Here is a 12,015-nt window from a genome sequence, read left to right as displayed (position 1 = left end):
TGATATTTACTGACATGTTTGTAAAGATACTTGTAAAAAAGTGTATGATTGGGATATTATCGAGACATAATTATAAAATCACAATTTTAGAAAATTAAATAAAATAGGGTATCATATTAGGACATTTTCAAATATTGGTTGTCAATTCAACCAAATAATTAAACACGGTTTTTCTCATTTTCAATCTCAATCCCTAAATATCTCGTTCTCGAATAATTTACAACCATATTTGAAATTTCACGAATTTCAAATTCACAATTAATAATAGTTAAATTAACATAATTTAATTGAGTAATATTCGATACAAATAAAATCACTTCATTCGAAAGCAAATCAATATATTAAATAAAAAAACTCGGAAGAGGAAAATAGATAATAATCACTAAAATAAGATGATACCTTAAAAGATCCAATGCATTGAATAAATTAATGTATTAAAACTAAAATAAATGTAGAATAATATATGGTTTGGATGAGAAGAATTAAATATGTAGAGACTAATGCAATCTCCAAAATTCGTGAAAAATGACAAATAGATTTTATTAATTAATTAACCGAACCCTGGGAAAAAAACAAGAAAAGACGAAACAAATTAAAATTTAATTATCATTTGCCACAATTATTATATTAAATCAAGAAAAACAACACAACATTAAATAAGCCAAAAACCCACATAAGAAAGAAAAGTAAATCAAGAGGAAATGCCTTAAATAATTTTTCTCACGAGAAAATTATGATAATAATTTGAGAAGAAGTTAATAAATTATCATTTGTCACAATTATTATATTAAAAAATTTAATAATATAAAATAAAATTTGAGGGAGCCTTAACTAAATTTTCTTATGGAAAATTTCAATGTGTTAGTAGGGAAATATTAATTAACTATTTAAGCTAGTACATAAAATGAGAAAGTAATAAATAATAATTCGAGAAAATTTAATAGTAAAGGCATGTACATATAGAAAGCAAAGGATGAAAAAGTAGGAAGAAATTCAATGTGTTCAATGTATATTAATGCCCATAACTTAATAATTACAAATTAGTCATTAATTATTTAATATAGACAATGAAATTACTAATCAACCCATAAAACAAACCTTGTTAGACTAAATACTAAATAATGGTGGACATATAAGGAAATTCACAATTGAAAGTGATTTTTTAGAATTAGACATTAGTAGAAGTAGATAGATTGTACAGAATTCAATTTCTGGTATAGAGGAGTCAAGCACACGCATTGCAACTGATGAATAACTCGTACCATTACAGCTGTGAACTCAAAAATCTTGCCCACCATTAACATGTGGCACAACTTAGTTACGACAATGCCGTGATATGTATTTTCACACGTGAGATGCATAAATTTTCATGTGGGCGTAAGTAATTTTTTCTGTGGATCCCATATATGTGGCGGACATGGTCGACTGGATGTTTCCGTCGAATCGTCCGAGCCAGAGAGGAAAGCCAGAAGGTGTTTTATAGAAGGCTAATTCACAGTTACTTATGGAGCTAGCATGGAATACTCAACAGTCGACTAAATTTAAGTCTAAAACAATACTGGTTTTTACACAAAACATTGCAGGAGACATTTTATAAGCGCCAACTTCAACAATCAAAACCTCAAAAGATGTGCCGATTCACGAAGAATCTTCTGCAGAAGAAAACTCTGTTTTTCCTCTTCACGCCATACATGATATACTGCGATAAGGAAATAAGGCAAAGTTTCTCGAATTCATAATCAATGCGTTAGTTTCTGTGGCAACGAAACCTCTAAATTCAGGTATAAAATTTCCAGTATGATAAGGTTCATAACCACCATATTCCAAGATTTGCAGTATCATATCTGCTGTGGCAGTCATTAGCAGATAAAGACATGTAAAAAACTATATTTAAAAAACAAAAAAAAAAAAACTCGGTTTATGAGCAAACCTCGGCTTCAAAATGCAGATATGACATATCAAAAACTATATAATGATCGCGTTATTCATAAACTTACCTCTTTCCATGGTAACAAATAATTTGAACCTCGAATTGCTTGAGCTGGTGCAAAAATTGATCAAGCTGACGTTTGGTAAACAGAAGAATATCAAAGTCACGCTTCCGTCTGTAACAGCTTCCTTTACCTGAAACTTTCAATCAAATATGATTTCTAAGTTATATAAAAGAACCAAGTACTCCAACTTCCTCTCTTCGAATGCAGCGCTTGGAAGTATTTCCAACTTTAATTTCTACATATGCAACAAATTCGGTCTTATTTAACACAAAAATATCATCGTAAATAAGGAACGTTCACACACGGACAACAATACAACTTTGTATACAAACCCATTGTTAGATAAACATATATTTATAGTGTTCCCATCTCAAAACCACTAATATATCTGAAACAGCCTGTCCTTGAATTAGCATCCAGGGCTGTTCTATGATGACTGCAGCATGCTTACCACACCAACGCAATTGAGAAGAACAAGTATATTCACTAATCTATAATGTTGAAGGAGAGTTTGGACAGCAGCTGGGGGACTCCAGATATAACTGATCCATATGTCTACAGAATACAACAATTGGGACAAGTTATTTCATAGTTAATTGCACAAAATTTTCAAGAACACCCAGAAAACGTAAGTATCCACTTTGCAGTGAGCTGCATTTTGATCAAATAAGGGCGAGCATTAAACATCAATACCATGTTTCCAGCAGCAAAAAGTTAATTTTCATTTTAAATCACAATAAGATTAGTGCGAAATTCAACGTGGCTGCATTGATCAGTACTGCGATTGCAGTTAAGTCATACCTCCTCATTGTCATGAAGTTGGCACAATGGAACAGCAAGAAGTTTGAAGTTCCTTGGTACGATGAATCTCCGACTTGCTGGAAGCTTGACAAGAAAAAGTTTGTGGCACTCCTGAAAAGATGCGCATTAGACAATCAAGGGCTTCTGGCAGCTATCGAAATGTAAAACATTAATATGCCGAGAAACCCACCTTAGCTTTTTTTGTACCCGCTGGCAAAAATGGATAAAGAACTGATTCAAAGTTAGGCCTCCACCAAATTCCAAGACACTCTCCAATCTGGAAATCCACAAAAAGAAGTGTTGAGTTAAAGTAATCAAACTATCATACGGAGATTGTGATTCATTCTATATACCTCCCACTCAGGACCACGACCATCTTCACCCACTGATAGGTTGCTTGAAAGCTTGCGTTTTAAGCCATCGATATCTGCAGCCGAAAACAAGTTTTAAAGTCCTACGATTTCTATCCAGTCACTAAGTCTAGGAGCTCAATTCAACGAATGACTCCCAAAATTGAGATTTACCAGATTCACCCGCACCTAAGCGACCTCCAGGAAGTTTGAATGTGGAGTTTTGTATTTGAAGCAACAAGATATGTGGATGTTTAAACAATTCAACCTGTAATTAGAACTACCGATAATTCAGGGATGGGGATGCAATGCAATCTCAAAAGGCATATGCACTCCATGATCATGCGAAAGTTCATGGATGAAAACCAAACTATATATTTGAGAAACAGCGAGTTGGGACTAAGTATGTATAGTTGAACTGCAAGAAGTGAATCAACCATATTACACCAGATAATAAGATTTAAATAACTGAATCAATTCAAGAAAGATAAGCTGGAGCAGTACATGTGACACCTACTCGTATCAGTGTCAAAATAGCTTGGTGCTCTGCTGAATGTTAAGCATTGATCATCTAAATGTCATTTGTCTACCAACTCATTTCTAGGCTCTAGCTAGATTAGAAGTCCAGAGAATTGTTCAAAATAAAAGCCGGTATGGTACGTCGGTACCACAGTCCAAGCACCAACATGGCATACATTTACAGCACCATAATGTATGAAAATCAAGTCATAGGAATTATTTTCCACTCTTCATACCATGACAACACTAATATCATGAATTTGGCAAAATCATGAACACCCTCAAGATATGGCAGCTATCAGTTTGGCTGAGCCGAACACATACAAAGAGAAATAACAAAAACTTAGTAGTTAATGAATCCAGTAGCGCTCGAATTTTATATTAATTTTTCAACAAGGACGTTAATTCTTAGTTAAATATTATAACAAGCAAGTCGATCATGAACTTTTATCGAACAGAAAACGTAAAACCCGACTACAGTTTACTCAACAATCGAGATGATTACCATTCAATCACTACTATAGAACACCATCGGACATCAAACTACGCATTTCTTTCTCGAGAAAGAAACTAAAAACTCTCGCAAGAAAAAAAAAATAAAAGAAGACGAAGATAGAATACTGACCACAAGCACCGCAGACACGCATTTCCTCATTCCATACGCATCATAACTGATTCCAAATCACAAATTCAATAACTTTCCAAAAAACCCACATCAAAATAAACACCCAGAACCAACAAGTAAAAAAAAACCTCTCCCATCTCAAAATCAACAAACTCATACGTACTTGGCCTTCATACGCAAAACCCGTTCAGCTACCGTCTCATTCCTCACGGAGACGGCCTCTCTGGAGCCGAAGTAGTAGCAGCTAAGTGGGTATATATCCAGCTCCTCCGTACCACTATGATCAGCACTCTGATGGGAGTTGCCATTCTCCAAAACCACGGTTTGATTGGCCATTTGCGGACGATTCCGATGGATCAGAAGCACGCTACTTGAACAGCGAAAGAGAAGAAGAGGGACAGAGGGGGGTGGGGAATGGGAATACTACAATATTCGGGAAAAAAGCAGCGGAACAAGAGTGGGAGTTGGAAAGCTACGTGGCTGTACTGGAGAGAACTGGAGGCTGACAATGGCGTCACCAATATCAATATATATATATATAAAAAAAAAAAAAGTGATATTGCCAGAGCGATTTTTTCTAGTGCCAGAGGAAGTGTAACATTAATTTGCTCACGAAGAAATTGGGAGAGAAGAAAAATTTTGTGAGACGATTTCAGGTTAAATTTCGTAAGATGGATTTTTTAAAATGGTTATTTATGAAAAAATATATATTTCTAGAGATCTAATCATTTAAAAAGTAATGACATTCGGTTAATTTGTTTGCATTATGTGTTCTTAGCAAATGAATATCATTTTTTTAAATAAATGTGATTGGAAAATTACAAATTTAAATATCTTGTAAAAACATGCATATGCATGCCCACTCTTATCCAAGTCATCGAAGTAAAAAAAATCGCACGCAGATGGTTCTGTGTGATGGAATAATAAGTGACATATAATGGAATCCTATTAATCCTATTTGCATTTTTTAAAAATCCTATTAATAGTGTAATTGCATTTTTGTCATATTAATTTACAATTTTTCATTTTTATCATGTCAACATCTTTTTTGAGAAATTTTATTCGAAAATTAATGGTTTCGTTACATCTTCTTTTTTTTTTTCAGAAAGACAAAAATACACATCCTTCTCAAAAGAGATTATCATATATTTCATCAATAGAATAGAATTTGAATAAATCATAGTGAATACTCGATAAAAATTAAAAATATGGATAGACTTCTTAAATAGAATGGGATTTGTTTCTGGCTCCAAAAAAAAATAGAATGGGATTTGAGTGAGTGATTGCAATAAAACCCGCAAATCACATTCTTAATGAACCCAATAAAATCTGAAATAAGAGACGGAAACAAGTATCAATATATTCATAGATATAACTAATTTGTTAGAATCAAATGGTTGAATTCAAGTTATGATATGATTATTATTCTAACGATAGATCTCACAACACACGTCTATCACATTATCAATTATCAAATATTCGAAGCGGGGAGAAAAATAAATAAATGAGATCCTTACAAGAAATGGGATTGAAGGCGTGTTTACTCCAATTTATGGGGTCAAAACCGTGGGTTTTAATATGAAACATTGGAACATAAATATTATTGATGATGTGATTGATCTTTCAAGTTTCACCAACTCTCATTAAATATATCAAAATTTCTTTTCTAAAAAAATATTTTCAGAAATACAAACACAAAACGTACCTAATTAGACAGATATGCATGTTTGTTTAGATAATTAAATGTGATTTGATCGACGATAGTATAAGATGTTCTTCGATTATAGCCGAGTTATCGTTAATTAAAACTGATATTAATTATGTCAAAAAAATTTAAATTCATTACTTCTACCTGGTAAGAAATAGAAACTGATCAGGACAAACATAATATTTTTAAACATGTTGAGTGGGTGAATGGTGTTTGTTAAATGAATCTCGAATATGATACTTCATCTCAAGCTCGATACTCAAAAGTAAGGTTTTAAAATCTCGAAGCACATCGAAACGTTTAAGCTTCTCAAATTTAAGCGTACAAAAGATTTTTCAATTTTTATTATAATTTTAATTATTTTAAGTCAAAAGTTAAATAAAATAATAGATATATTTACCATAAATATAAGATTTAATAGATATTCAAGTTTTGAACATAAATATATGTTAATAAATTCCATTCGAAAAAATAAATGAAATCCTAAGTCTAAAAAGTGGTTGTTTAATAATTGAGTTTAGCGTACTAAATTAAGTGGTATTCGTTAAGTGAGCATTTTAGAAAATTGATAGGAAGAAATGATATTATATGTCTATACTATATTATAAGACATTAGATTTTTAGGTCATTTTCAACCACAAACATTATTTTGGTGCAAGTTTTGCACTAAAATACTGTAATTTCTGTACGGTTGCATGATTTTCGCTCGTAAGCATACGGTGTCAAGTTATAATATAAGAATTAAGTCCAAGTCGATCTAACAGAAAATTAATAAAATGATATTATATTAAACATTTGTAACTAATAAAATCTTAATTCTATTTAGAGTTACGAGGATAGTTTGGATTCAATTAACTAAAAATTCCAGCAAATAAATTTACCTAACGATAAACTTGCAAGACGATTAAACAATGAAAAACATATTCTAGAGATTCGATTTCACTTGACTATCAATCAATTTAATTCATAAAGAAATCTATATCATAAATTATTCGAGTTTACTAACCAATAATTCACAGTATTTTCTACTATCTTTCCCAAGTGACAAGTAAAAATTTGTATCTAATATCAAACTCAATATTCCTATCAAAGTTTAGATGTCAAATTCGGTAAATATCACAAAATTCTTCTAACGGCTTCAATGGAGTTATAGGCTTCCCGAACTCTATAAACACCAATGATGTATTTTCCTACGGCCATATTCAAAATCTCCTCTCCCGAGTTCTAGACTTCAAATAAATATGACGATTCAACTAGTGATCATTTAATTGAACGCAATCAATTCAAAAGAAGAAAAAACACAAATAAATCGAACGAAGAATTCTAATATATATATATTAATCAAAATATCAAAAACATGGTCTCAAGTCAATCTACGTCGTCTCTCTAGACAAAAGAATTAGTTCATATAAATAAAATAAAAATCAAACAAAGCATGTTCTTGAACATCATTCAAAACCAAGAGAAAGAAATAAATAAAAATGAAGGTAGATGATGCTTCTCCGTCTTCGGAAGTCATTTCATCCTTCTTCGTGCCAAGATTGCTTGTTCTTCTCTTCTCCCTGGTCTCCCAGCCGTCTCTAGTCGTATATCCCTCAAAACCCTTGAAAAAGTCCCTAAAAAACTGATGGGAGTTGCATTCTAAACCGCAAGAAAAAGTTTCCAAAATCTGAAATTTCGCAACGTGAGTGCACTATGGATGGGCGCGGGTACACTATGTCACAACATGGGTGCGCTTATTGGCGTCAAAATTTCTTCAGAAATGCACTCGCCTAGCACGGGTGCGCTGATGTTAGGATGTGAGGGTGCCCAGTGTGACACTTATTTCTTGTTCTAACTTCGTTGCTTGCACTTTCTTTCCCTTCAATCTTGTCCTTATACATTCCATGTGTTGGGTTATTTATATTCTTTTTATTTTCTACCCCAAATTAATTTTTATGTAGTCTTATATATTAGTTATATTATTCTTGTTATTAATTTGTTGTATTTGATATGTAACAGGTAAAAAAAATTTGCATTTTTTTGTCTGTCTTTGAAAATTGAGGCTGGGTGAAACAAAAAAATCTTATTGTTCAGCCAAGATTCTTGATGGATTTCATTTTAAATATTGAGTTCAAACCTAAGATTGATATGAAATTTGATAGCCTAGATGATGCCTGGAAGTTTTTGGTTTAATATGGTGGTAAAACTGGATTTGGAGTTAGGAAGTATTATTTTAACAAGAACAAGAACATAGGTCTCATAACTTCGTACAAATATGTTTGTTACAATGAGGGCATTTTTAAAGAAGACAAAAAAGATTTTTTGACACTCAATCTTCGGCTCGAGACTCGAAAAAATTTTAAAGTAAGAATGAGAGTAACACACGTGGATAATAGGTATAAAGTTAATGAGTTTATCGAAGAGCTTAATCACCCGCTCCATCTTCAAGAGACGGTTCACATGTTGGCTTCTCAACGTAAAGTTACAGAAGTTCAGGCCTATGAGATTGATTTGGCAGAGGATGTTGGGCTAAAATAAAAATCGAATTTTCAGTTGATGAGTAGGCATGTAGGGGGAAGAGATAGTCTCAGTTATACCATATTGAATGCTAAAAATTATATTCGATCCAAAAGACAAGGAAATATGGTATATGGAGAAGTTGGTTGCCTAATGGGATACTTTCAACAACAATTATCTAAAAATCCGTCATTTTACCATGCTAATCAGATGGATATGGAAGAACAAATAACTAATATTTTTTTGGGCCGATGCAAGAATGTTAATCGATTATGAGTATTTTGGTGATGTTGTGTCACTGGATACCACATATTGTACGAACCGTACTCACAAAAATCAAAATTTTGTGCTCTATGCAAATATCAAAATTAGATAACCATTATCAATTTAAGGGTAGTATATGTGTCGTACTGTATCAAAAATTGTATATCGTCTATCGTACCGAAAATTATTATTTTAAAAATTATATAGCAAAAAAAATTATATTTTTTTAAGATAATATTTTATTATTTAAACTATACCGCACGAACCGAACCGAAAATCTTTGTATATCGAAACTTTGGAAAAATTTGGTATTTTTCGGTACAATAATATCGATATATCAAAAATTCTGATATATTTTCCAATCCTTAATTGGTAAATAAATTATTAAAAAAAGATAATTTAAAGAATAAAGAAAAATATAACGTACTTAAAAAAGGACAAAAAATTAGGAAATAATTGGACAAAGTAATAAAAAAAATAGCAAGCGGATAAAAAATTAAGTTGGAAGTTGGAAACGTAAACTCTTAATTGATGGCACAAAAAAACAACTGTCACGTTTTCACTAAAGAGAAATAATGAGAAACTAAAAGAAATTTATATATATAAAAAAAAATTGGCAATGCATCAAACGGCGTCGTTTCAACCACAACACCATTTGTTGTTTCCAGGCAGAGCCTCCTGCAGTGGTTAGGTTGAAACAGTTTGTGTCTCCTAATTGGAGGAGAATGTTAAAAATTCGTGTTAGAGTGGAAAGTTGTATTGGTTGGAAGATTGCTAAAGGTGACATGAGCTTCTGGTTTGATTCGTGGCTCTCTAGTGGGCCTCTAACGTCCTCCTTACAAATCCTGCGGCTGCCTAGTAGGAAACTCAGTTGGTTCCTCAATGATTGCATTTGGAATATGGAGAGCCTACTTCTCGAGGTTCTTCCGGTGACGATGGCCAAAATTATGAAAGTTCTGGTTCATCCCATTGACTTGGATTAGGTTTTTTGGAAACCTTCATCTAATGGGGTTTTTTCTGCTAAGTCTTCGTGGGAGGTGATCCTCTTTAGGCGAGCAGAAAACGAGTGATTTATTGGTTGTTGGTACAAATTATTGCGTGCTTCGATTTCTATTTTTTGTTGGTGATGGTATGCTCGGTGGCTACTAGTGGATGACATTCTTCAAACGAGAGGTTTGGCTCTAGCTTCTTCGTGTTACTGCTGCAGGGGCCAGGAATCATTCGAACACCTTTTTTCTCGAGCTCTTTGGCAGCATCTTTTTGGGCATATTACTCCAACCTTTTTGATGTCCATGATCCTCATACATTTGGCAACTGGCGGGTCATGTCCCAGTGGCACAAGAAAGGACATGTTAGACAATGATACCATTCTTAATTCTTTGGTACTTATGGATGGCCAAGAACGATCACAAACATCGAGGGTGGTTGGTGTCCATAGCTCGGGTTATCTATTTGTTGAATGAGCATATTGTGGCAGTCTCTCGGGCAGGAGTTCTCCGGGCCGAGCACTGGGCAGGTTTTGTGGATGTTGCTGGCTTGTTTGGGGTGTCATCATCTTTCGTTCGCACCATTTCCATTTCTTTGATGTGATGGCTGCCACCTCCGGTTGGAAAATTCAATTTAAATACCGATGGTTGCACTAAAGGGGATGATAACTCATCTATCGACACTATTATAAGAGATCACTTGGGCAATACTCTTTTGGCATTCCACAAAAACATTGGAATTGGTTCCAACACTCGAGCTGAGCTTATTTCCATTCTTAGGGTCTCACTATTTTTAAGGATATGGATTTCTTTCCGTTTGGTTGGAGGTTGATTCGAGGGTTGCATTGGACATTATTGATACAGATACTACATGTTGGGATTTAAGCTCCACGCTGGTTCATATTCAAAATATTTAACCACTCTATTTACAATCCAGTTTCTTCTGGGAGGCTAATACAGCGGTTGATGAGCTTTCTAACATGGGGCTTCTCCAGGATTCAACAGTTCTTCGTCCGGGGCAAATTCAGGGCAAGCTGAGGGGCATATGTAGATTAGACAGAACATGATTACCATACAATAGAGTCGATTCGAAAATTTTCGTAATTTTTTTTTCACAAAAACTTCATAGTTTGTGCATGTAACTTCCTCGAGAGGTCTTGGCCTAGTCCCCCTCTCTCTTGTTTTTTTCTTATTTTTTGAAATAAACGAGTAAGATCCATCTAACCTCCCGCCACAAAAGGTGGCTTTCTTTGGGGGGAAAAAACTTCAAACATAATACGAATACAACACGAGTACAATTCAAACATTTGAACAACTATATCCATCCCACAAATGATCAATTAAAGCATTCTGTAGTGCAAAGTGAGCATCTTTGTATTTTATTTTTTTATATTGACCGAGAAATTCTTGAAATTTTATATGCTCATCAACAATCATTTCTACGTCCGGAACTGGTGTTTCTCTCGCATCTTGAAAGGGTGCACTGAGGTCACGTTTGTCTTCGATAATCAGTTGTGCATTATGATACATGATGTCATTATGTCATGTAAATGACGTTTCTTCCAACCATGTGTTGGGGATGTCACAATTGCAAATTGTGATGAAAGAACGCCAAATGCACGCTCAACATCTTTTCTGCAGGATTCTTGCTTCATTGTAAAATATTTCTTTTTCGGATCGCGTGAATCATGAATGCTTTGCACAATAGTTGATCATTTCGGATAAACACCATCAGTTAAGTAATATCTCATATCATATTAATTTCCTCCAATTGTATAATGAGCAGTATGAGCAATACCTTGTGCAAGTTTGGAGAATAAACTGGACGCCTCCAACACATTTATATCATTATTGGAACCGGGCATACCAAAATATGCATGTCATATCCAAAGATCATAATTAGCTACTGTTTCTAAAATAATTGTTGGAGAACCACTACGACCTGCATATTGGCCTGCCCAAGCTGTTGGGAAAATTTTCCACTTCCAGTGTATACAGTCGAGACTTCCTAACATCCTTGGAAATCCTCGTTGTTCACCTATATAGAGTAGTGTGGAAACATCATCGGAATTAGGTGATCTCAAGTGTCGTTCTGCAAAAACTTCCACTATACCTGACAAAACTGTTGCATACACTCAATTGCAGTACATTCTCCAATTTTGATATATTCGTCAGTGGCATCCGCGGGTAAATCATATGCTAGCATTCACAATGCGGCTGATGTTTTTTGCATGATCGATAGATCGAGTCGCCTCACACCATCATTTTG

At 33.8% G+C, this 12,015-nt stretch overlaps 1 protein-coding gene across 6 annotated transcripts; it reads right to left on the bottom strand.

Moving 5' to 3' along the window:
- Window positions 1–1,245: 1,245 nt before the first annotated feature.
- Window positions 1,246–4,790, bottom strand: LOC140887186 (pre-mRNA cleavage factor Im 25 kDa subunit 1). Of its 6 annotated transcripts, none has more exons than XM_073294268.1 (8): window positions 4,453–4,790; window positions 4,290–4,335; window positions 3,320–3,413; window positions 3,149–3,222; window positions 2,986–3,072; window positions 2,796–2,906; window positions 1,998–2,124; window positions 1,246–1,844 (listed from the first exon to the last, which is right to left on the bottom strand). In XM_073294268.1, exons 1-8 carry the CDS (start codon window positions 4,623–4,625, stop codon window positions 1,681–1,683), a joined length of 876 nt encoding a protein of 291 aa, XP_073150369.1. In that variant the 5' UTR covers window positions 4,626–4,790; the 3' UTR covers window positions 1,246–1,680. The 6 variants fall into 6 exon arrangements, with proteins under 6 accessions (XP_073150369.1, XP_073150371.1, XP_073150370.1 ...); XM_073294270.1 differs by having other exon boundaries at window positions 1,246–1,699; XM_073294269.1 differs by having other exon boundaries at window positions 3,335–3,413.
- Between the last annotated feature and the right edge of the window lie 7,225 nt (window positions 4,791–12,015).

This window comes from Henckelia pumila, chromosome 3, assembly GCF_033568475.1.
Source record: "Henckelia pumila isolate YLH828 chromosome 3, ASM3356847v2, whole genome shotgun sequence".
Taxonomy (NCBI): Eukaryota; Viridiplantae; Streptophyta; class Magnoliopsida; order Lamiales; family Gesneriaceae; genus Henckelia; species Henckelia pumila.
The sequence above is the reverse complement of the archived record's forward strand: the minus strand, read 5'-3'. Positions and strand labels throughout refer to the sequence as shown.